This window comes from Pseudophryne corroboree, chromosome 4 (assembly GCF_028390025.1).
Source record: "Pseudophryne corroboree isolate aPseCor3 chromosome 4, aPseCor3.hap2, whole genome shotgun sequence".
Taxonomy (NCBI): domain Eukaryota; kingdom Metazoa; phylum Chordata; class Amphibia; order Anura; family Myobatrachidae; genus Pseudophryne; species Pseudophryne corroboree.
In genome coordinates this window covers 603232575-603259660 of record NC_086447.1, presented here as the reverse complement: position 1 = coordinate 603259660, position 27086 = coordinate 603232575, and the positions used below count along the sequence as shown (strand labels likewise).

At 44.3% G+C, this 27086-nt stretch overlaps 1 protein-coding gene and 2 pseudogenes across 2 annotated transcripts in view; all 3 read left to right on the top strand.

Moving 5' to 3' along the window:
* The window catches only part of MOCS3 (molybdenum cofactor synthesis 3), a 279116-nt gene that overhangs the window by 100222 nt on the left and 151808 nt on the right, over positions 1–27086 (top strand). For both annotated transcript variants that reach the window (XM_063917574.1, XM_063917573.1), the window contains one exon: positions 23729–23807. In XM_063917574.1, the coding sequence (XP_063773644.1) occupies positions 23729–23807 (79 nt within the window). The remainder of the gene's footprint in view (positions 1–23728; positions 23808–27086) is intronic.
* LOC134912645 (5S ribosomal RNA) lies at positions 5877–5994 on the top strand (annotated as a pseudogene).
* Positions 12338–12455, top strand: LOC134912633 (5S ribosomal RNA; annotated as a pseudogene).

Genomic DNA, 27086 nt, shown 5'->3' with positions numbered 1-27086 from the left:
ATTTCCAATAAAGAATAATATAATTTAATTTCTTATTAACCAACACCTAGACACTTTCTGATCATAGTGGGATAACTAATAACTTTTAATCAATTTGCCAATAAATATTGCTTTTACAAATTTTTTCTATTCATTTTCAAAAAAATTATTATATATTTTTTTGATTTTTCTCTCAAGAGTGCGCCCACACCAGAGCTTTCTTTCTCTCCGTGTGTATGTACAGATACTTTCTAGCTCTGGGCGCACCGCCAATAAGGACCACAATTGAGAAGCCGATTTCTTTCTCAATATCTGTCCACTTTGGCCTCTTTTTCATTCCATTAAAATTTATACGGTGCCAGGTCCCTCTTTCTCTTGCTACCAAATGTCTATGCTGTAGGATAAATACAGTCTCTGACCAAGGCACGGTCTCTCTTGTTTGACTAATCCTTTATATTCTTATCATATCTATATTCTTATCCCCTTGATCTCTTTAGCAGCCACTTTTGCTCCTCAGTCTTTGTGACTGCCAGCCAGCCCCCTTATATCTCATAACAAGGGGCTTAATACTCATATTCATAAGAAGTCTGCCAACCCAGTATGTCCACTTTTTCACTAAAAAATGAATTGTCAAAACGCCTAAAAACCAACATTGTAGACCCTTTCTCGGACACCTATGAACACACCACTCCCAACGTAGATTGGCGTACTCCTTTTCTCAAGTTACAGAGGAACTTGCAGAAGAGGACACGGCTCTCATGGGATGTTACAACATTAGAGAATTACATTAAACATAAGATCGTGCCCCGTGGCCTTAGACCGAAGGTTTTCCCCTCCTTTCCCCTTGCAAGTGATAACCTGAAAAGTGAATGGGAAGCGGCCCTACTTAAGTGCTCACATGAACTACTTCACCTGTTGGTGAAACATGACACGTTGTTACTCGACCAGGTAGAGAAAGAAATAGAGGAAACTGGTAAAATACTAGAATCATGGGAAAAAGATCTACCCTTCCAGGCAGCCTTCGAAAAACATAAGAAGGAATTTGAGTTGTATGAACAAACTATAGTGGATCGTAAAAGGACCAAATTCATTCGTGATAAACAAGATTTTGCCAAGGGAGACATTTTTAGGTGGAATCCTACACCTCCAAATCGGAATCGTAAACCAAGAGAAGATCCCACCTTCTCGGAATTTGAATCTTCGACTAGTGGAGATTCGGCAAGTGAAACTTTCGAGGAAACTGATAACTTCCACCCCCATTTTTTAGATCAAGGCCAGAGATCAAGAGGCCGCGTCAAAACACGAGGAAAACAAGGAGAGGGGGAAAGAAGACGCGACGGTCGAAACTCGGACTGGGATATATCCAGGACATCACGTTATCCGGCCCGGCAGAGAAAGGCAACGAGATAGCTTCGGACCAATCGAGCTTATTGCAAGTTATTAATTTATCTACCCGGCCCCTTTCCCCTGATCACATGGCAGTACTCAGTAAAGGCCTCTCTTTCTCTCCATCCAGATCTTTTAATCGATTCTCCTGGGAGAAAGACTTAAGATTATTTGGTAGGAAGCTCCTACTAAAGAAGTTTTTCTCCAAACGTCAAGAGGGGCAACTATCTGACGATAGTGAGTCATGCCTTTCCTTTGACGATCTAAATGCCATTCAAGAACTGGAAGAATTACAGGCAGAATCGAGTGCCGATGCACCGACTCATCCTAGACCTCAATGTAGATCCAAATCTACCTTTTTTCCTCCTGACAATAATAACCCGGAAATTAGGGTCTTTCTTAATCAAGTCTCCAAGGAATTTAATAACATCTATGCCAAAAGCCGACAGGGCCTCTATCACTTCCCTAAGAATCTTAAATTCAAAGAACGCAAAGCATTACAAGAATTGGAAACCTGGCATGATGTGATTTTCAAACCATCTGACAAAGGCGGAAACATTGTGATTTGGCCACGAGATATGTATATCGCTGAGGCTCATCGTCAACTCCTCAATACCTCCTGCTACAAAAAACTCCTCAACGATCCTACCGCTAGATTTTCAACTGCCTATAATCTAATAATACAACGGGCGATAACAAATGGCACAATCTCTAGATCTGAACAGAAATATCTGACTACCCAGAATCCAAGAACGCCAACCTTCTACTTACTTCCGAAGATACACAAGGATGCCTCTACACCGCCTGGAAGACCCATTATGTCTGGAAATGGGGGCCTCCTGGAACAACCGAGCCGGTTCCTTGATCTTCACCTTCGTGACTATGTCCTTGCCTTACCTTCTTATCTACAGGACACAGCAGATCTACTACGCAAAATCCATAATGTACACTGCAGTGATAATCTCTTATTAGTAACATTGGACGTGGAATCACTTTATTCCAGCATTAATCATCATCAGGGGATCACAGCGGTCAAGTATTATCTAGACCAAGGAGGAGCCAATGACTTCTCGGATTTTCTTCTAATACTATTGGATTTTGTCCTGTCTAAGAACTACTTCGTGTTCCAGGACCAATTTTTTCTCCAAATAAGGGGAACAGCCATGGGCGCAGCATGCGCCCCAACGTATGCCAACCTGTTTTTAGGGTGGTGGGAGCACTTCCACGTTTTCAACCTTGCAAATGAGAAATACACCTCACACGTGGACTTGTGGCTGAGGTACATAGATGATGTTTTCATCATCTGGAATGGAGATAAGGAACTCTTAATGGATTTTATTGCATTGTTGAATTCCAATGATTTGAACATCAATTTGACTCATACCATCAGCGCCAAGCAGGTTCCCTTTCTTGATTTGAACATCTACAGGTCACATACGGGGTATCTAGAAACAGAACTATACAGAAAGGAGACTGCAACCAACAGTCTCCTCTTTCAAACTAGCTCTCACTTTCCGCCTACCATTGAGAACATACCTAAAGGAGAATACCTCCGACTCCGACGCAATTGCTCTGAAGATCATATTTTCCAAATCAAGAGCTGGGAACTTACCAATCGCCTTTTGGCCCGAGGCTACAGCAAACGATCATTAAAAAGAGCCTACCAGTCCACTATTGCTGTCAAGAGAGAGCAACTTATTTTTAGGGCCAAACAGACAACTTCAGAAGATACAGATCCTATAAGATTTATAGGAACCTTCTGTCCGGAGTGGAAGATGCTTCAAGATGCCATAACCAAACACATTCCCATACTCCGTTTGGATCCAGATCTATCATCCGCTGTGGGCCCATCCATACAAATGAGTTGGCGTAGATCCAAAAACATCAAAGACCGATTAGTTCGAAGTCACCTATTACCTTCAATACCTAGGAAGCCGACCATAATAGGTTCCTTTCCGTGTGGCCAATGTAAGGCCTGTACACACATATTCCGAACCAATGGGGTCACAGACAAGTACGGACAACCAACCACAATACCACATTTTTTCAATTGTAATACCCAGGCGGTAATTTACTGTATCACTTGCAGCTGTAATATTAAATATGTCGGCATGACATCACGAAAACTGAAAGAGAGGATCCTTGAGCATCTGGGCAATATACGTAATGCTTCTAAAGATCTGGCACGCATGAGACAACTCACTACGGTTGCCAGACACTTTCACGTTCAACATAAAGGTCAGATAAAAGACTTTAAAGTCTTTGGCCTGGACCGCATTCATTTGGGAATACGAGGAGGTGACATGACCAAAGAATTGTATAAAAAAGAGAGTGAATGGATTTTTCGCCTTGGTACCCTAAGACCTGCTGGCCTCAATGAAAATATCAATTTTGGTGCTTTTCTATAAAACACCCACCACCATCCTTAATAGTAATTATCTACTCATCCATTCCCTTCCAGTCACCCTACTCATCTCTCACTATCACACTAATCTCTTCACATTTTTCAATTCCCATCACCAATTCCCCCCTCCACCCCATCCTTGTCACTTTCCCCACCCTCACTATCACTCCTAATATCATTTAACTCAATGTTGCACACACTCACCTAATCATCTTTATTTACGTGCATCATACTTATAATCCCCCCCAGAAAATGGTGGGCTTTACCCCCTATCTCCTACACCATCAATCCCTACTTCGGCAGCAGCATTCACACACAGTTCACCCTATTCATCATTTTTCATCCTTTTTCACTCTTTTTATCACTTCACATTGCAACTTAGCACGTCCCTGGTACCTATTCACCACAATCTCTTTAAATCCTCTACAATAACCCAATATAACTTTTTAACTATTTCTAATAACAATTTTCATCAATTTTATTTTTTAATTTTAATTTTATTTTCATTTTATTAATTCTTTATTAATGTTTATTATTATTTATTTATTTTCCATCATTTTTAAGAATAATCTAAGGTTTACCATGTTCATTTTATTTTATTTTATCTTTTATTTCTCATCAATCTTCACTTTCATCATTTATCCATATATTTTTCTCATGTCATCATTTTTGTTCTCCATCCTACTATGGCAGCATCACCTATCCACAGATTATTTATCAGATTGCAATTTACATAACACGAGTTGTTACCTCGCGTGCCCGGGTTACCATGGCAACACATAGTTCCCTCGTCTAATACTGGCATATCCTTGCATAATATGGCGCCATTGAGCTCATCAGCATGAATAAGTCAGCCAGGTTTTTCCTCCCCCTTTCCCCTGCGCATATTCATCGGCGCATCATCCCTTCCTTTACTATACCCTCCACACTCGTTGCAGACGTTATCACGTCAGGTATTTCCCTACGTGCACATTCTCCCTGCCCATGTGACCGCACTCCGGTCATGTGCCGCTCACGTCAGCCACGTCAGCATATCACGTGTCGCTGACGTCACCCGGCACATACAGGGAACGCGCTCGAACAGCTGTTCATTAGCGGTGAGCAAAATGTGATTGGCTGCTACCTTAATTGACAGGGTTTTTAAACCTCACATCGAGACAAAGAACCTGAGATCCTGGAAGTGAACAAGCCCAGCGGGTGAAACGCGTTTTCACGGGATCCCAGCAGGAGATTCTTTCAGGGATATTCACTGATTACCAGAGTTTCCTGGAATTGGATTTACACTTATGAGTATCAAACTTGTTTATTTTATTTTTTACCTCATAGATGTTAATCACAATTATGTTATAGAGACGTAGTAACCCTAACGTGGTGGTTCTCCACCTACCGCATAGTTTGTAGCTTATCTGACATCTGTTCATATGACTTAAAAATTTATCTGTATATGCTTCAGACAACATGCCAACCGTGTACAAAAACAGTGAATTTACACCACTGCACTATTAAGTGCTTAGGCTCAGGACGTAGTTGGTTCCAGCTTCCCAGGAACCGTCCATCAATCTTCGTGTTTTGTGCATGGCATGCTAATTTTTCCTATATAGAGATAATAGACCTATCGCATAGTTTGTAGCTTATCTGACATCGGTTCATATGACTTAAAATTTTTTTCTGTATATGCTTCAGACAACATGCCAACCGTGTGCAAAAACAGTGAATTTACACCACTGCACTATTAAGTGCTTAGGCACAGGACGTAGTTGGTTCCAGTTTCCCAGGAACCGTCCATCAATCTTTGTGTTTTGTGCATGGCATGCTAAATTTTCCCTATAGAGTTAACAGGCACGCCATCCTCCTCCCTTGGACAATCTATCCGCGACCTTCAACTCTATCATTCCACGGATTTTTCCACTCCTCCCTGACCTTTTTCACTGACCCAGTTTTTTTCTGTGGACTCTCATCCTCGATCCAGGGGTATCGTTTGCCATCGGGCAGATGAGTCCCCCCGCCTAACGAGGAAAGCAGATCCACACCATTATTGCACTTCCCCCCTTTTCCCCATTTTTTTTCACTCCTCGTACATAGGTGCACTCTCATTGGTAGATAGCCTCTCTACTATCATACCACGCTGTTAATGCCCGATCTCGTCCGATCTTGGAAGCTAAGCAGCGTTGGGCCGGGTCAGTACCTCAAAGGAGACTTTTTGGGAATACCTGGTGTTGTAGAGAAGGACACTATTCCCCTTCATCAGAAGGGTGGACACCAACAGCAGGATCACCACTTTCTCACTTCCATACCCCCTCTCCTGTCTTTTCTTTTTCCCTCCATTTGTACCCGTTTTTCTTTTCCTTTTTCTCTTCTTTTCCTTTTCTTTCTCCTCTTCTTTTCCACCCAGCATGGCCATGTCTACATTGTGCTCCAAAAATGTTTCAGATATGTCTCTTAATTTCAATTTGTGATTGATGGTATATCTGGTGATCAGTAATCTGTCCGACATTGACCATCATATTGGTCTTTCAAAGATATATTATTGGATCTCTCTGTTGTCAGTAACACAGAATTTCTGTGCTGGTCAGGAGAAACGGTTGCTAGACTAGCCAGTGTCTGCAACCCTTCTAATCTATCTTGTGTGATTAACGAGACCAGAACATTTCTTTTCTTTTCTTTTTGTCTCCTGCTGTCTTATACCTCTGTTGGTTATTTCCAATAAAGAATAATATAATTTAATTTCTTATTAACCAACACCTAGACACTTTCTGATCATAGTGGGATAACTAATAACTTTTAATCAATTTGCCAATAAATATTGCTTTTACAAATTTTTTCTATTCATTTTCAAAAAAATTATTATATATTTTTTTGATTTTTCTCTCAAGAGTGCGCCCACACCAGAGCTTTCTTTCTCTCCGTGTGTATGTACAGATACTTTCTAGCTCTGGGCGCACCGCCAATAAGGACCACAATTGAGAAGCCGATTTCTTTCTCAATATCTGTCCACTTTGGCCTCTTTTTCATTCCATTAAAATTTATACCGGTGCCAGGTCCCTCTTTCTCTTGCTACCAAATGTCTATGCTGTAGGATAAATACAGTCTCTGACCAAGGCACGGTCTCTCTTGTTTGACTAATCCTTTATATTCTTATCATATCTATATTCTTATCCCCTTGATCTCTTTTAGCAGCCACTTTTGCTCCTCAGTCTTTGTGACTGCCAGCCAGCCCCCTTATATCTCATAACAAGGGGCTTAATACTCATATTCATAAGAAGTCTGCCAACCCAGTATGTCCACTTTTTCACTAAAAAATGAATTGTCAAAACGCCTAAAAACCAACATTGTAGACCCTTTCTCGGACACCTATGAACACACCACTCCCAACGTAGATTGGCGTACTCCTTTTCTCAAGTTACAGAGGAACTTGCAGAAGAGGACACGGCTCTCATGGGATGTTACAACATTAGAGAATTACATTAAACATAAGATCGTGCCCCGTGGCCTTAGACCGAAGGTTTTCCCCTCCTTTCCCCTTGCAAGTGATAACCTGAAAAGTGAATGGGAAGCGGCCCTACTTAAGTGCTCACATGAACTACTTCACCTGTTGGTGAAACATGACACGTTGTTACTCGACCAGGTAGAGAAAGAAATAGAGGAAACTGGTAAAATACTAGAATCATGGGAAAAAGATCTACCCTTCCAGGCAGCCTTCGAAAAACATAAGAAGGAATTTGAGTTGTATGAACAAACTATAGTGGATCGTAAAAGGACCAAATTCATTCGTGATAAACAAGATTTTGCCAAGGGAGACATTTTTAGGTGGAATCCTACACCTCCAAATCGGAATCGTAAACCAAGAGAAGATCCCACCTTCTCGGAATTTGAATCTTCGACTAGTGGAGATTCGGCAAGTGAAACTTTCGAGGAAACTGATAACTTCCACCCCCATTTTTTAGATCAAGGCCAGAGATCAAGAGGCCGCGTCAAAACACGAGGAAAACAAGGAGAGGGGGAAAGAAGACGCGACGGTCGAAACTCGGACTGGGATATATCCAGGACATCACGTTATCCGGCCCGGCAGAGAAAGGCAACGAGATAGCTTCGGACCAATCGAGCTTATTGCAAGTTATTAATTTATCTACCCGGCCCCTTTCCCCTGATCACATGGCAGTACTCAGTAAAGGCCTCTCTTTCTCTCCATCCAGATCTTTTAATCGATTCTCCTGGGAGAAAGACTTAAGATTATTTGGTAGGAAGCTCCTACTAAAGAAGTTTTTCTCCAAACGTCAAGAGGGGCAACTATCTGACGATAGTGAGTCATGCCTTTCCTTTGACGATCTAAATGCCATTCAAGAACTGGAAGAATTACAGGCAGAATCGAGTGCCGATGCACCGACTCATCCTAGACCTCAATGTAGATCCAAATCTACCTTTTTTCCTCCTGACAATAATAACCCGGAAATTAGGGTCTTTCTTAATCAAGTCTCCAAGGAATTTAATAACATCTATGCCAAAAGCCGACAGGGCCTCTATCACTTCCCTAAGAATCTTAAATTCAAAGAACGCAAAGCATTACAAGAATTGGAAACCTGGCATGATGTGATTTTCAAACCATCTGACAAAGGCGGAAACATTGTGATTTGGCCACGAGATATGTATATCGCTGAGGCTCATCGTCAACTCCTCAATACCTCCTGCTACAAAAAACTCCTCAACGATCCTACCGCTAGATTTTCAACTGCCTATAATCTAATAATACAACGGGCGATAACAAATGGCACAATCTCTAGATCTGAACAGAAATATCTGACTACCCAGAATCCAAGAACGCCAACCTTCTACTTACTTCCGAAGATACACAAGGATGCCTCTACACCGCCTGGAAGACCCATTATGTCTGGAAATGGGGGCCTCCTGGAACAACCGAGCCGGTTCCTTGATCTTCACCTTCGTGACTATGTCCTTGCCTTACCTTCTTATCTACAGGACACAGCAGATCTACTACGCAAAATCCATAATGTACACTGCAGTGATAATCTCTTATTAGTAACATTGGACGTGGAATCACTTTATTCCAGCATTAATCATCATCAGGGGATCACAGCGGTCAAGTATTATCTAGACCAAGGAGGAGCCAATGACTTCTCGGATTTTCTTCTAATACTATTGGATTTTGTCCTGTCTAAGAACTACTTCGTGTTCCAGGACCAATTTTTTCTCCAAATAAGGGGAACAGCCATGGGCGCAGCATGCGCCCCAACGTATGCCAACCTGTTTTTAGGGTGGTGGGAGCACTTCCACGTTTTCAACCTTGCAAATGAGAAATACACCTCACACGTGGACTTGTGGCTGAGGTACATAGATGATGTTTTCATCATCTGGAATGGAGATAAGGAACTCTTAATGGATTTTATTGCATTGTTGAATTCCAATGATTTGAACATCAATTTGACTCATACCATCAGCGCCAAGCAGGTTCCCTTTCTTGATTTGAACATCTACAGGTCACATACGGGGTATCTAGAAACAGAACTATACAGAAAGGAGACTGCAACCAACAGTCTCCTCTTTCAAACTAGCTCTCACTTTCCGCCTACCATTGAGAACATACCTAAAGGAGAATACCTCCGACTCCGACGCAATTGCTCTGAAGATCATATTTTCCAAATCAAGAGCTGGGAACTTACCAATCGCCTTTTGGCCCGAGGCTACAGCAAACGATCATTAAAAAGAGCCTACCAGTCCACTATTGCTGTCAAGAGAGAGCAACTTATTTTTAGGGCCAAACAGACAACTTCAGAAGATACAGATCCTATAAGATTTATAGGAACCTTCTGTCCGGAGTGGAAGATGCTTCAAGATGCCATAACCAAACACATTCCCATACTCCGTTTGGATCCAGATCTATCATCCGCTGTGGGCCCATCCATACAAATGAGTTGGCGTAGATCCAAAAACATCAAAGACCGATTAGTTCGAAGTCACCTATTACCTTCAATACCTAGGAAGCCGACCATAATAGGTTCCTTTCCGTGTGGCCAATGTAAGGCCTGTACACACATATTCCGAACCAATGGGGTCACAGACAAGTACGGACAACCAACCACAATACCACATTTTTTCAATTGTAATACCCAGGCGGTAATTTACTGTATCACTTGCAGCTGTAATATTAAATATGTCGGCATGACATCACGAAAACTGAAAGAGAGGATCCTTGAGCATCTGGGCAATATACGTAATGCTTCTAAAGATCTGGCACGCATGAGACAACTCACTACGGTTGCCAGACACTTTCACGTTCAACATAAAGGTCAGATAAAAGACTTTAAAGTCTTTGGCCTGGACCGCATTCATTTGGGAATACGAGGAGGTGACATGACCAAAGAATTGTATAAAAAAGAGAGTGAATGGATTTTTCGCCTTGGTACCCTAAGACCTGCTGGCCTCAATGAAAATATCAATTTTGGTGCTTTTCTATAAAACACCCACCACCATCCTTAATAGTAATTATCTACTCATCCATTCCCTTCCAGTCACCCTACTCATCTCTCACTATCACACTAATCTCTTCACATTTTTCAATTCCCATCACCAATTCCCCCCTCCACCCCATCCTTGTCACTTTCCCCACCCTCACTATCACTCCTAATATCATTTAACTCAATGTTGCACACACTCACCTAATCATCTTTATTTACGTGCATCATACTTATAATCCCCCCCAGAAAATGGTGGGCTTTACCCCCTATCTCCTACACCATCAATCCCTACTTCGGCAGCAGCATTCACACACAGTTCACCCTATTCATCATTTTTCATCCTTTTTCACTCTTTTTATCACTTCACATTGCAACTTAGCACGTCCCTGGTACCTATTCACCACAATCTCTTTAAATCCTCTACAATAACCCAATATAACTTTTTAACTATTTCTAATAACAATTTTCATCAATTTTATTTTTTAATTTTAATTTTATTTTCATTTTATTAATTCTTTATTAATGTTTATTATTATTTATTTATTTTCCATCATTTTTAAGAATAATCTAAGGTTTACCATGTTCATTTTATTTTATTTTATCTTTTATTTCTCATCAATCTTCACTTTCATCATTTATCCATATATTTTTCTCATGTCATCATTTTTGTTCTCCATCCTACTATGGCAGCATCACCTATCCACAGATTATTTATCAGATTGCAATTTACATAACACGAGTTGTTACCTCGCGTGCCCGGGTTACCATGGCAACACATAGTTCCCTCGTCTAATACTGGCATATCCTTGCATAATATGGCGCCATTGAGCTCATCAGCATGAATAAGTCAGCCAGGTTTTTCCTCCCCCTTTCCCCTGCGCATATTCATCGGCGCATCATCCCTTCCTTTACTATACCCTCCACACTCGTTGCAGACGTTATCACGTCAGGTATTTCCCTACGTGCACATTCTCCCTGCCCATGTGACCGCACTCCGGTCATGTGCCGCTCACGTCAGCATATCACGTGTCGCTGACGTCACCCGGCACATACAGGGAACGCGCTCGAACAGCTGTTCATTAGCGGTGAGCAAAATGTGATTGGCTGCTACCTTAATTGACAGGGTTTTTAAACCTCACATCGAGACAAAGAACCTGAGATCCTGGAAGTGAACAAGCCCAGCGGGTGAAACGCGTTTTCACGGGATCCCAGCAGGAGATTCTTTCAGGGATATTCACTGATTACCAGAGTTTCCTGGAATTGGATTTACACTTATCATGAGTATCAAACTTGTTTATTTTATTTTTTACCTCATAGATGTTAATCACAATTATGTTATAGAGACGTAGTAACCCTAACGTGGTGGTTCTCCACCTACCGCATAGTTTGTAGCTTATCTGACATCTGTTCATATGACTTAAAAATTTATCTGTATATGCTTCAGACAACATGCCAACCGTGTACAAAAACAGTGAATTTACACCACTGCACTATTAAGTGCTTAGGCTCAGGACGTAGTTGGTTCCAGCTTCCCAGGAACCGTCCATCAATCTTCGTGTTTTGTGCATGGCATGCTAATTTTTCCTATATAGAGATAATAGACCTATCGCATAGTTTGTAGCTTATCTGACATCGGTTCATATGACTTAAAAATTTTTTCTGTATATGCTTCAGACAACATGCCAACCGTGTGCAAAAACAGTGAATTTACACCACTGCACTATTAAGTGCTTAGGCACAGGACGTAGTTGGTTCCAGTTTCCCAGGAACCGTCCATCAATCTTTGTGTTTTGTGCATGGCATGCTAAATTTTCCCTATAGAGTTAACAGGCACGCCATCCTCCTCCCTTGGACAATCTATCCGCGACCTTCAACTCTATCATTCCACGGATTTTTCCACTCCTCCCTGACCTTTTTCACTGACCCAGTTTTTTTCTGTGGACTCTCATCCTCGATCCAGGGGTATCGTTTGCCATCGGGCAGATGAGTCCCCCCGCCTAACGAGGAAAGCAGATCCACACCATTATTGCACTTCCCCCCTTTTCCCCATTTTTTTTCACTCCTCGTACATAGGTGCACTCTCATTGGTAGATAGCCTCTCTACTATCATACCACGCTGTTAATGCCCGATCTCGTCCGATCTTGGAAGCTAAGCAGCGTTGGGCCGGGTCAGTACCTCAAAGGAGACTTTTTGGGAATACCTGGTGTTGTAGAGAAGGACACTATTCCCCTTCATCAGAAGGGTGGACACCAACAGCAGGATCACCACTTTCTCACTTCCATACCCCCTCTCCTGTCTTTTCTTTTTCCCTCCATTTGTACCCGTTTTTCTTTTCCTTTTTCTCTTCTTTTCCTTTTCTTTCTCCTCTTCTTTTCCACCCAGCATGGCCATGTCTACATTGTGCTCCAAAAATGTTTCAGATATGTCTCTTAATTTCAATTTGTGATTGATGGTATATCTGGTGATCAGTAATCTGTCCGACATTGACCATCATATTGGTCTTTCAAAGATATATTATTGGATCTCTCTGTTGTCAGTAACACAGAATTTCTGTGCTGGTCAGGAGAAACGGTTGCTAGACTAGCCAGTGTCTGCAACCCTTCTAATCTATCTTGTGTGATTAACGAGACCAGAACATTTCTTTTCTTTTCTTTTTGTCTCCTGCTGTCTTATACCTCTGTTGGTTATTTCCAATAAAGAATAATATAATTTAATTTCTTATTAACCAACACCTAGACACTTTCTGATCATAGTGGGATAACTAATAACTTTTAATCAATTTGCCAATAAATATTGCTTTTACAAATTTTTTCTATTCATTTTCAAAAAAAATATTATATATTTTTTTGATTTTTCTCTCAAGAGTGCGCCCACACCAGAGCTTTCTTTCTCTCCGTGTGTATGTACAGATACTTTCTAGCTCTGGGCGCACCGCCAATAAGGACCACAATTGAGAAGCCGATTTCTTTCTCAATATCTGTCCACTTTGGCCTCTTTTTCATTCCATTAAAATTTATACCGGTGCCAGGTCCCTCTTTCTCTTGACTCCACAAAGTAATTCAGACTGCGATCGCTGCCGCTGCAGCGATGCAGTCTGAATTACCCCCGAAAACAGGTATCATTTTCTTGGAAACATTTATGGAATTCATGGAATTCGATACCACATCACCAGTTTGAAAATAATCAATCTCTAAGTTTTCTAAGGTGGTTGAAGTCATTGACTCTTGTGGTTGAAGTGTCCTTGTGCCCTGATGTGTGCTGCAAAATGAAGCAATTTTCTAGAGGATTTAGGGCCTAATTCAGACCTGATAGTAGCAGCAAATTTGTTAGCAGGTGGGCAAAACCGTGTGCATTGCAGAGGGGGCAGATATAACATGTGCAGACAGAGTGGCTTATAATAGCTGTCTGTTGAGGGTTTCCCAGGTTGCCTAATTCAGACCATGCTCAAGGGCAGTAAGCCAGTTTAATAGTATCACAGAATATAGAAGACATGGGTCTAGTTTTACGGATGCCAGCTTCTTCGTTTAACAATGTTGTTTTAATTTCCAGGATCAAAATCTGCTGAGAAGCAAAAGCCATTACTTAGTAAGACTAGTCACTGCTGTGAAAGGAAGAGGTTTCCTACATTTTATGTGGCCCGTTTATTTCTATTCCTTCGGGATGGACTGCAGTTTGAAACTTAGGGCCTAATTTAGAGTTGATCGCAGCAACAAATTTGTTAGCAGTTTGTCAAAACCAAGGGGGTAATTCAGTAAGGTTAGCAAATTCTGCTAATCAGCAGAATTTGATAACCTTTAGTATGCATGCTGACCGGCGCCTCTCCCCCTGCTTCAAGCAGAAATTGCGAACAGCACGCAATTTCTGTTGTTAGCAGAAATTAAGGATGACTCCTGCCGGCGCAGCTTAGCTGCGGCCGCAGGAGTCCCGGCGCCATTGTTGCTGTCGCAGTGGCTGCGGCCGCACCCCCGACACCCCCCGTTTGCGCGTACCAGCCCAGTAGGGCCTGCTGCACATGCGCCCGCGGCCCCTCAGCAAAAATTCCTTATGAATCGCTACTTGCGATTCATACTGAATTTGCCCCCATGTGCACTGCAGGGGAGACAGATTTAACATGTGCAGAGAGAGTTAGATTAGGGTGGAGTGTGATCAAACTGAAATCTAAATTGCAGTGTAAAAATAAAGCAGCCAGTATTTACCCTGCACAGAAACAAAATATCCCACCCAATTCTATCTCTCTCTGCAAATGTTATATCTGCCACACCTGCAGTGCACATGGTTTTGCCCAACTGCTAACAAATCTGCTGCTGCGATCAACTCTGAATTACCCCCTTAGTGCAGAAATCTGACCTTTCAAAAAGCTATCTGGTATTGTTTCTGAGCTGGTAATTCAGACTTATAGGTCTCCATATTTCTTTCATGAAGAACATGCTGCTGTTCAGATTAAGCCTTCCTCCCAAAGGTCCTCCAAGCTCCATATTCATCATCAAAATGTGATCCAAGCTTTAGACTGGGGTTACCAGAAGAAGACTGAAAGTTGTTAGTGCCTTGACCTACAATTCATAGGATCCTTGAAATGCATAGAACTCATGACTTCTTGATCCTTTAAGATATCCGCAAGAGTGCTGGATTACTTTGGTTAATTCACAAGGTTTACATTGGGGCATGACAGCCTGTGATGTTGGGATTCAGTCACGATCCCGGTGGCCGGGATCCCGGCTCTCAAGCCACAGGAGGGGTAAGCGGGGGCGGGGGGAGTTAGGTTTAGGCACCACAGGGTTGAGGTTTAGGCTGTGGGACTGGTGGGGAGGGGGTTAGGCTGCAAGGAGCGGGGTTAGGCTCAGGCACCCCCGGGGATGAATAGGGTTAGGCTGCAGGGAGGGGAAAGATTAGGTTTAGGCTGCAGGGAGGGGAGGATTGGTTTAGGCACCACCAGGGGGAGGTTTAGGCTACAGGGAGGGAGGGTTAGGGGGCTATTGGGGGAAGGTAAGTATACTTACCTTCAGGGTCGGTGCTAGGGTGTTCAGCGCCTCCCTGCAAACTATAAATTTGCGCCCTCTGTCCCATTTTTAATAAAAGGACAATGTGCGCCGTAGGCGCGAACCACATAAAAGGGGTGTGGTCTCCCAAGGAAGGGGCATGGCCACACAATAGTACCTCCAATTAAAATTACACCACACAGTAGCGCAATCTTATTCACATTATATTGCACATAGTGCCCCTGATATTCATATTACACCATAAAGTAGTGCCCCTGATATTCATATTACACCATAAAGTAGTACTTGTTATTCACGTTTTGACACACAATTGTGCCCCTTAGATATAATGCAGACAGTATCTCACACACACACACACACACACACACACACACACACACACACACACACACACCAGGGGTGGGAGCCATCCCTCCCCACAGCCTAACCCCACCCCCCCTGCAGCCTAACCCTAACCTTCCCCCTCCCCCCGCAGCCTAACCCTAACTCTCCCAGGCGGTGCGTAAACCTAATCCTCCCACCCCTGCAGCCTAACACACTCCCACCCCTGCAGCCTAACCCTTACCATGGGTGCCTAGCCATAACCCCTCCCCACCCTAATCCTCTCCCCACAGCCTAAACTTAACTCACACCAATCCCCCTGTTCCGCCCTTTCCCCCCCGCGCCAGAGCTCGATTGGGAAGCTGGCGCCTGCATTTCGATCCATGTTGTGATTCCGGCGTCGGCATTCTGACTACCGAAATGCTGAACGCCGGTGTCCTGAATGGATCTCCTCCAATGTATAGTACAGTCCCCATGCTCCAATATACCCCCCCTCCCCCCCTAGCATTTCTCTTGTTACAGTACTTACCTGCTCTCTACTTCTGTCTTCTCTCTGTGCTGCTTCTCACAGGCTGGTCGCTTGCTTGCTGGCTCTGGCTGCTGCGCTACCTAGGTATGAGACTTCTTTGTGATGTCTCATAGCCCTGTGAGGAGGGGGACTCAGGCTGGGGAGAATAGTGACAGTTGAGTCTTTCTATCAGCGTCACATTCGGGCTGGATGCACCACCACTTCCCCACACAATCGCAGCCCGCTAAGCCCCGCCCCTCACAGAAAGGGGCGTGGCTTTAAAGCAGCGGTGCACATCTGTGAATTACCTGGCTGGCTCCAGGACGAACCCACTGTGCTTGATAGTACCTGTCGCTGCTGTAAGTTTGGAGAGGGCGGTAAGGGGGTGTGTGGTCATTTGGCTGCAACATCCAGCTTAGCGGGAGAGGGGGTGTTGCTCTATCGGCACTGGCTGCAAGCTCCAACTTCTCTCTCCCCTAACTTGCAAGGGCACAGCAGCAGCACTAAGTTCTCAGCTCTGCAGACTCAGCCTAACTTGGGGAGCCGATGCAGGCAACACATATGCTGCTTAAGGGACAGTACAGTAGTCTACAGAGCGCTTCCTGCATGGTGGTACACTCAGCATTCAGTGGGGATGCAGAGCAGGCAGAGCGCTTCTCCTGGCACCTACCTGCACTGCATCCCTTTGCTGAGCGGGTTCCGCTGGGCCTGCTTACCTTCCCCTATTGGTATTCTGATCATCAGGATGCTGCGGTCGGTAACCTGACTGCCGGCATTTCAATCCCAACCCTGTGATGATACATTCTACCTGACTAGTGATTGGTTCCCATTGCTGGAGCAGCCCAGGAGGCAATGTGGCAAACCCTTTGGTTTTTCATGTCATGGGTTCCGTTTTGCTCCCTTTCTAATCTTGTGCGCACAGCTGGCTTCTGGCAGTCTTGTGGGACTGTTTATAAAAAAGACTGTAAGTGTAAGGATTAATTTAACCACAACTGTACATTCTTTCTTTTAGCACATACGTATATATAACTTCTAAACCATGTACTTTTATCAATCCTAATTTTGTTTAGTCACATTAATCATGTGCAAGTGTTGCTAACATAATTCTTAAGACTTTATTTATTTTTATTTTTCTCTAACGTCCTAGTGGATGCTGGGGACTCCGAAAGGACCATGGGGGGGGATAGCGGCTCCGCAGGAGACTGGGCACAAAAGTAAAAGCTTTAGGACTACCTGGTGTGCACTGGCTCCTCCCCCTATGACCCTTCTCCAAGCCTCAGTTAGATTTTTGTGCCCGAACGAGAAGGGTGCATACTAAGGGGCTCTCCTGAGCTGCTTAGAGTAAAAGTTTAAAGTAGGTTTTTTATTTTCAGTGAGACCTGCTGGCAACAGGCTCACTGCACCGAGGGACTAAGGGGAGAAGAAGCGAACTCACCTGCGTGCAGAGTGGATTGGGCTTCTTAGGCTACTGGACATTAGCTCCAGAGGGACGATCACAGGCCCAGCCATGGATGGGTCCCAGAGCCGCGCCGCCGGCCCCCTTACAGAGCCAGAAGACTGAAGAGGTCCGGAAAATCGGCGGCAGAAGACGTCCTGTCTTCAATAAGGTAGCGCACAGCACCGCAGCTGTGCGCCATTGCTCTCAGCACACTTCACACTCCGGTCACTGAGGGTGCAGGGCGCTGGGGGGGGCGCCCTGAGACGCAATAAAAATACCTTTTTTGGCAAAAAATACATCACATATAGCTCCTGGGCTATATGGATGCATTTAACCCCTGCCAATTTTTCCATAAAAAAGCGGGAGAAAGGCCGCCGAGAAGGGGGCGGAGCCTATCTCCTCAGCACACTGGCGCCATTTTTTCCTCACAGCTCCGTTGGAGGAAGGCTCCCTGACTCTCCCCTGCAGTCCTGCACTACAGAAACAGGGTAAAACAAGAGAGGGGGGGCACTAATTTGGCAGATAAATATATACAGCAGCTATATCAGGGAAAAACACTTATATAAGGTTATCCCTATATATATATATATATATATATATATATATATATATATAGCGCTCTGGTGTGTGCTGGCAAACTCTCCCTCTGTCTCCCCAAAGGGCTAGTGGGGTCCTGTCCTCTATCAGAGCATTCCCTGTGTGTGTGCTGTGTGTCGGTACGTTGTGTCGACATGTATGAGGAGGAAAATGGTGTGGAGGCGGAGCAATTGCCTGTGTTAGTGATGTCACCCCCTAGGGAGTCGACACCTGACTGGATGGTCTTATGGAAAGAATTACGAGATATTAGATAGTGTCAGCACTTTACAAAAGACTGTTGACGACATGAGACAGCCGGCAAATCAGTTAATACCTGTACAGGCGTCTCAAACACCGTCAGGGGCTATAAAACGCCCGTTACCTCAGGTCGATACACACACTGACACGGACACTGACTCCAGTGTCGACGGTGAGGAAACAAACGTATTTTCCAGTAGGGCCACACGTTACATGATCACGGCAATGAAGGAGGTTTTGAACATTTCTGATACTACAAGTACCACAAAAAAGGGTATTATGTGGGGTGTGAAAAAACTACCCGTAGTTTTTCCTGAATCAGATGAATTAAATGAGGTGTGTGATGAAGCGTGGGTTTCCCCCGATAAAAAACTGCTAATTTCTAAAAAATTATTGGCATTATACCCTTTCCTGCCAGAGGTTAGGGCACGTTGGGAAACACCCCCTAGGGTAGATAAGGCGCTCACACGCTTATCAAAACAAGTGGCGTTACCGTCTCCTGATACGGCCGCCCTCAAGGAACCAGCTGATAGGAAGCTGGAAAATATCCTAAAAAGTATATACACACATACTGGTATTATACTGCGACCAGCAATCGCCTCAGCCTGGATGTGCAGTGCTGGGGTGGCTTGGTCGGATTCCCTGACTGAAAATATTGATACCCTGGACAGGGACAATATATTATTGACTATAGAGCATTTAAAGGATGCATTTCTATATATGCGAGATGCACAGAGGGATATTTGCACTCTGGCATCAAGAGTAAGTGCGATGTCCATTTCTGCCAGAAGAGGGTTATGGACGCGACAGTGGTCAGGTGATGCGGATTCCAAACGGCATATGGAAGTATTGCCGTATAAAGGGGAGGAGTTATTTGGGGTCGGTCTATCGGACCTGGTGGCAACGGCTGGGAAATCCACCTTTTTACCCCAGGTCACCTCTCAGCAGAAAAAGATACCATCTTTTCAGGCTCAGTCCTTTCGTCCCCATAAGGGCAAGCGGGCAAAAGGCCACTCATATCTGCCCCGGGGCAGAGGAAGGGGAAAAAGACTGCAGCAGACAGCCTCTTCCCACGAACAGAAGCCCTCCCCCGCTTCTGCCAAGTCCTCAGCATGACGCTGGGGCCTTACAAGCGGACTCAGGCACGGTGGGGGCCCGTCTCAAGAATTTCAGCGCGCAGTGGGCTCACTCGCAAGTGGACCCCTGGATCCTGCAGGTAGTATCTCAGGGGTACAAATTGGAATTCGAGACGTATCCCCCTCGCCAGTTCCTGAAGTCTGCTTTACCAACGTCTCCCCCCGACAGGGAGGCGGTATTGGAAGCCATTCACAAGCTGTATTCCCAGCAGGTGATAATCAAGGTACCCCTCCTACAACAGGGAAAGGGGTATTATTCCACGCTGTTTGTGGTACCGAAGCCGGACGGCTCGGTGAGACCCATTTTAAATCTGAAATCCTTGAACACTTACATAAAAAGGTTCAAGTTCAAGATGGAGTCACTCAGAGCAGTGATAGCGAACCTGGAAGAAGGGGACTATATGGTGTCTCTGGACATCAAGGATGCTTACCTCCATGTCCCAATTTGCCCTTCTCACCAAGGGTACCTCAGGTTTGTGGTACAGAACTGTCACTATCAGTTTCAGACGCTGCCGTTTGGATTGTCCACGGCACCCCGGGTCTTTACCAAGGTAATGGCCGAAATGATGATTCTTCTTCGAAGAAAAGGCGTCTTAATTATCCCTTACTTGGACGATCTCCTGATAAGGGCAAGGTCCAGAGAACAGTTAGAGGTCGGAGTAGCACTATCTCAAGTAGTACTACGACAGCACGGATGGATTCTAAATATTCCAAAATCGCAGCTGATTCCGACGACACGTCTGCTGTTCCTAGGGATGATTCTGGACACAGTACAGAAAAAGGTGTTTCTCCCGGAGGAGAAAGCCAGGGAGTTATCCGACCTAGTCAGGAACCTCCTAAGACCAGGCCAAGTGTCAGTGCATCAATGCACAAGGGTCCTGGGAAAGATGGTGGCTTCTTACGAAGCGATTCCATTCGGCAGATTCCACACAAGAACTTTTCAGTGGGATCTGCTGGACAAATGGTCCGGATCGCATCTTCAAATGCATCAGCGGATAACCCTGTCTCCAAGGACAAGGGTGTCTCTCCTGTGGTGGTTACAGAGTGCTCATCTCCTAGAGGGCCGCAGATTCGGCATTCAGGATTGGGTCCTGGTGACCACGGATGCCAGCCTGAGAGGCTGGGGAGCAGTCACACAGGGAAAAAATTTCCAGGGCTTGTGGTCAAGCATGGAAACGTCACTTCACATAAATATCCTGGAACTAAGGGCCATTTACAATGCCCTAAGTCAGGCAAGGCCTCTGCTTCAGGGTCAGCCGGTGTTGATCCAGTCGGACAACATCACGGCAGTCGCCCACGTAAACAGACAGGGCGGCACAAGAAGCAGGAGGGCAATGACGGAAGTTGCAAGGATTCTTCGCTGGGCGGAAAATCATGTGATAGCACTGTCAGCAGTGTTCATTCCGGGAGTGGACAACTGGGAAGCAGACTTCCTCAGCAGACACGATCTTCACCCGGGGGAGTGGGGACTTCACCCAGAAGTCTTCCACATGATTGTGAACCGTTGGGAAAAACCAAAGGTGGACATGATGGCGTCCCGCCTCAACAAAAAACTGGACAGATATTGCGCCAGGTCAAGGGACCCTCAGGCAATAGCTGTGGACGCTCTGGTAACACCGTGGGTGTACCAGTCAGTATATGTGTTCCCTCCTCTGCCTCTCATACCCAAGGTACTGAGAATCATAAGAAGGAGAGGTGTAAAGACTATACTCGTGGCTCCGGATTGGCCAAGAAGGACTTGGTACCCGTAAATTCAAGAGATGCTCACGGAAGACCCGTGGCCTCTACCTCTAAGAAAGGACCTGCTCCAGCTGGGACCATGTCTGTTCCAAGAGTTACCCTGGCTGCGTTTGACGGCATGGCGGTTGAACGCCGGATCCTGAAGGAAAAAGGCATTCCAGATGAAGTCATCCCTACCCTGATCAAAGCCAGGAAGGATGTAACTGTGCAACATTATCACCGTATTTGGCGTAAATATGTTGCGTGGTGTGAGGCCAGGAAGGCCCCTACAGAGGAATTTCAACTGGGTCGATTCCTGCATTTCCTGCAAACAGGACTGTCTATGGGCCTCAAATTAGGGTCCATTAAGGTTCAAATTTCGGCCCTGTCAATATTCTTCCAAAAAGAACTAGCTTCAGTTCCTGAAGTTCAGACGTTTGTCAAGGGGGCACTGCATATACAGCCTCCTTTTGTGCCTCCAGTGGCACCTTGGGATCTCAATGTAGTTTTGGGATTCCTAAAATCACATTGGTTTGAACCACTCACCACTGTGGACTTAAAATATCTCACATGGAAAGTGGTAATGCTGTTAGCCCTGGCTTCAGCCAGGCGGGTATCAGAATTGGCGGCTTTATCCTATAAAAGCCCTTACCTAATTTTTCATACGGACAGGGCAGAATTGAGGACTCGTCCTCAATTTCTCCCGAAGGTGGTTTCAGCATTTCACTTAAACCAGCCTATTGTGGTGCCTGCGGCTACTAGGGACTTGGAGGATTCCAAGTTGCTGGACGTAGTCAGGGCCCTGAAAATATATGTTTCCAGGACGGCTGGAGTCAGAAAATCTGACTCGCTGTTTATCCTGTATGCACCCAACAAGCTGGGTGCTCCTGCTTCTAAGCAGACGATTGCTCGTTGGATTTGTAGTACAATTCAGCTTGCACATTCTGTGGCAGGCCTGCCACAGCCAAAATCTGTAAAAGCCCATTCCACACGGAAAGTGGGCTCATCTTGGGCAGCTGCCCGAGGGGTCTCGGCTTTACAACTTTGCCGAGCAGCTACTTGGTCAGGGGCAAATACGTTTGCAAAATTCTACAAATTTGATACCCTGGCTGAGGAGGACCTGGAGTTCTCTCATTCGGTGCTGCAGAGTCATCCGCACTCTCCCGCCCGTTTGGGAGCTTTGGTATAATCCCCATGGTCCTTTCGGAGTCCCCAGCATCCACTAGGACGTTAGAGAAAATAAGAATTTACTTACCGATAATTCTATTTCTCATAGTCCGTAGTGGATGCTGGGCGCCCATCCCAAGTGCGGATTGTCTGCAATACTTGTACATAGTTATTGTTACAAAAATCGGGTTATTATTGTTGTGAGCCATCTTTTCAGAGGCTCCTCTGTTATCATGCTGTTAACTGGGTTCAAATCACAAGTTGTACGGTGTGATTGGTGTGGCTGGTATGAGTCTTACCCGGGATTCAAAATCCTTCCTTATTGTGTACGCTCGTCCGGGCACAGTATCCTAACTGAGGCTTGGAGGAGGGTCATAGGGGGAGGAGCCAGTGCACACCAGGTAGTCCTAAAGCTTTTACTTTTGTGCCCAGTCTCCTGCGGAGCCGCTATCCCCCCCATGGTCCTTTCGGAGTCCCCAGCATCCACTACGGACTATGAGAAATAGAATTATCGGTAAGTAAATTCTTATTTTTTAAAGCAAAACTCTCTTAAATCATGTGGAAACTAAATTATATATCTAGTGCAGCGGGGAATCTCTCAGGGAAGGGCTATGGGGGTTATTCAGGTTTATTGGCATACCAAAAAAGCACACTATTGGGCAAAACCATGTTGCACTGCAGGTGGGGCAGATGTTACATTTGCAGAGAGAGTTAGAGTTGGGTGGGTTATATTGTTTCTGTGCAGGGTAAATACTGGCTGCTTTATTTTTGCACTGCAATTTAGATTTCATTATGAACATACCCCAACCAAATCTAACTCTCTCTGCACATGTTACATCTGCCCCACCTGCAGTGCAACATGGTTTTTTCCATTAGTGTGCTTTTCTGGTTTGCTAACAAACCTGAATAAGGCCCACTGGGGCAGATGTATTAACCTGGAGAAGGCATAAGGAAGTGATAAACCAGTGATATGTGCAAGGTGATAAAGGCAGCAGCCAATCAGATCCTAACTGTAAATTTACGTATGGGAGCTGATTGGCTGGTAAGTGTATCACCTTGCACATATCACTGGTTTATCACTTCCTTATGCCTTCTCCAGGTTAATACATCTGCCCCTATATTTGTTATCAGTATGTGCCGATGTTGACCGAAAAACTTTGAACTAATTGTATCTTTTTTTGTAAAGAAAGATGAACACGCATTAAACAGAACTTCAGCTTGATGCTAAACTCAGTAATGTGTTGTACTAATTGATAAGGAAACATTAACTTTTGGCATTGGTTTTGATCCCATGCTTGATATAAGAATTTTGATAATACCAAATATTAAAGAACACGATGTTTCATTTATATATCTGCTTTGTTTCAGGTTGAATCCATCAGTTGACTATGTTCCATATCAGATGATGCTAAACCCTGGGAATGCTCTGCAACTTATTCAGCAATATCCTTTATAGATCCAAAAACAAAATACAAGTGTATATGTGTATGCATGTGTGTGTGTGTATGTATGTATATATATATATATGTATGTATGTATGTATGTGTGCATATATATATATGTGTGTGTGTATGTATGTATGTATATATATATATATATGTGTGTATGTATGTATGTATGTATGTATATGTATATATATATATATATATATATATATATATATATTCCTCCAAAGTAGCACGGCACTCACAGGGACTCTTCTTACCAACAGTTTAATCACTGTGTTCACATCTACATGTTTCGAGGCTACTGCCTCTTCCTCAGGACACACCGACAATCGGAACATGTAGATGTGAACACCGTGATTAAACTGTTGGTGAGACGAGTCCCTGTGAGTGCTGTGCTATTTTGGAGGAATACGTGTATTTGCACCAGGCACCGGGACCAGCTGTAAGTATGCACTTAACACCACAAGTGTACAGCTACCCCGGTGCCTTCCAAACGGGTAAATGCAAGACAAACAACATGGATAGGCGGCACTCATAAGGACTTGAAATTTAAGCAAGAAGATACACTGCTGCAACAGGTGTAGACTTCTACAGTGTACACCTATTGCCGCAGTGTGTCTTCTTTCTGAAATTTCAAGTCCTTATGAGTGCAGCCTATCCACGTGCTATATATATATATATATATATATATATATATTATATATAAATACGGTAAAGTCCACACTCCAGACTTGATAAGATCAACGATGGGGTGCTCCACAAAGGCCCATAGGCCAGTATATAGAAATTTGGGTATGCAGGCACTCACCAGTAAATTCCAACAGGTATTTATTAATAACTCACAGAGACATAAAGACGGTGTGTCGACGTTTCGGTCATCACGTGACCTTCTTCAGGACATCATACAAGGACATCAGGAAGACAACTGTCCAGTGCATCACCATTCACCATATGTCACACAGGCTGCCCTTAAATAGCAAAGGCAGGCCCAAGCCACACCCAACCAGTAATTGCCACAGAAAGTGCCTCAAAAGGCACTAATTTCTGCACATAAACAACTATCCTAACAAGGACCTATACCCTATATGGGCGATTATACTATAATGTGACTCAAATCCTAATACCACTAAATAAAACATCACAAATGACTCAGAAACAAACAAAACACGGCCGCAGCCGGAAGTGCCATGCGTTCCACAGACTGTGGAACGCATCCCGACCGGAACCGGAAGTGACGGTCGGAACCGGAAGTGACGTAATACACGTCAAAAGAGCTCATCGTTCTGTTACAAACCAAGTGGGAGGCAGTACACGCTCAGCAAACCACACTCCGCCCACTTGGTAGATGCATCACCATGGTAACCAGCCACTGTATATATATATATATATGGGAGCAATAAATACTGGCTCAATTTGTCACAAAAGTATATGTAATAAATGTAAACATTAGTCTAGCTGGGCAGTTACTGCAAAAGTGCCAAGTGCTGCAGCCTCACCTATAAAAGGGAAAAGCCTGGAGACAAACACCACATAAGACAAATAATTACAAAAATACCAGGAACTGCCCATACGGGGCAGACAAAGTCTGACCCCCATAAAGCAGCACCCGATACAACAAGTAAACTACCATAACAAAAATTAATCCTAACAATTAACCAAAAAATAGAAAAAATAAAACAAATGAAAAATAGAAAATAGAGAATATGTAGAATGTATGTCATACATTCCTCAAATTAGAATTAATCGGGTCCCTACCTGCCCCTAACGAAGAAAAATATTATACGGATTATGTTCATTTAAACCACGAGGGAACAAGGTGTCCAATTGATATATTCAACGTTATTCACGCTGACGCAGCAATTTATCGCGGTCACCACCGCGTAGAGGCATGGGAATAAAGTCAATCAGCATACACTTCAGGCTTGAGACTGAGTAGCCCATTGTTAGAAAGTGCTTAGCCACTGGCTTATCCGTCTCTTTAGTGGCCAGTGCTGAACGGATGGAGTAGCGATGATTTGCCATCCTATCCCGAAAGCAACGGGATGTCATACCGACATAATATAAGTAGTGATGAGCGGGTTCGGTTTCTCGGAAACCGAACCCCCCCGAACTTCACCCTTTTTACACGGGTCCGAGCCATACTCGGTTTCTCCCGTATGGCTCGGGTAACCCGAGCGCGCCCGAACGTCATCATCCCGCTGTCGGATTCTCGCGAGATTCGGATTCTATATAAGCAGCTGCGCGTCGCCGCCATTTTCACTCGTGCATTGGAAATGTTAGGGAGAGGACGTGGCTGGCGTCCTCTCCGTTATTGTTGAACTTGATTGTGCTGTGCACTATTGCTTAATTGTGGGGAGGGCTGGGGAGCAGCTGTATAATATAGGAGGAGTACAGTGCAGAGTTTTGCTGATCAGTGACCACCAGTTATCCGTTCTCTGCCTGAAAAAAACGCTCCATATCTGTGCTCAGTGTGCTGCATATATCTGTGCTCACACTGCTTAATTGTGGGGCCTGGGGAGCAGCTGTATTTTATAGCAGGAGTACAGTGCAGAGTTTTGCTGACAGTGACCACCAGTATACGTTGTCTGCCTAAAAAACACTCCATATCTGTGCTCAGTGTGCTGCTTTATTGTGGGGACTGGGGACCACCAGTATAATATTATATAGGAGGAGTACAGTGCAGAGTTTTGCTGACCAGTGACCACCAGTATATAATATATAGCATTACGGTACAGTAGGCCACTGCTGTACCTACCTCTGTGTCGTCATTAAGTATACTATCCATCTAGATTCTATACCTGTGGTGCATTTCAGTTGTGCAGTTTGCTGACACAGTGACCACCAGTATACTATATATAGCAGTACGGAAGGCCACTGCTGTACCTACCTCTGTGTCGTCATTAAGTATACTATCCATCTACATTCTATACCTGTGGTGCATTTTAGTTTTGCAGTTTGCTGACACAGTGACCACCAGTATACTATATATAGCAGTACGGAAGGCCACTGCTGTACCTACCTCTGTGTCGTCAAGTATACTATCCATCCATACCTGTGGTGCATTTCAGTTGTGCGCAGTATATATAGTAGTAGGCCATTGCTATTAATACTGGCATATAATTCCACACATTAAAAAATGGAGAACAAAAATGTGGAGGTTAAAATAGGGAAAGATCAAGATCCACTTCCACCTCGTGCTGAAGCTGCTGCCACTAGTCATGGCCGAGACGATGAAATGCCATCAACGTCGTCTGCCAAGGCCGATGCCCAATGTCATA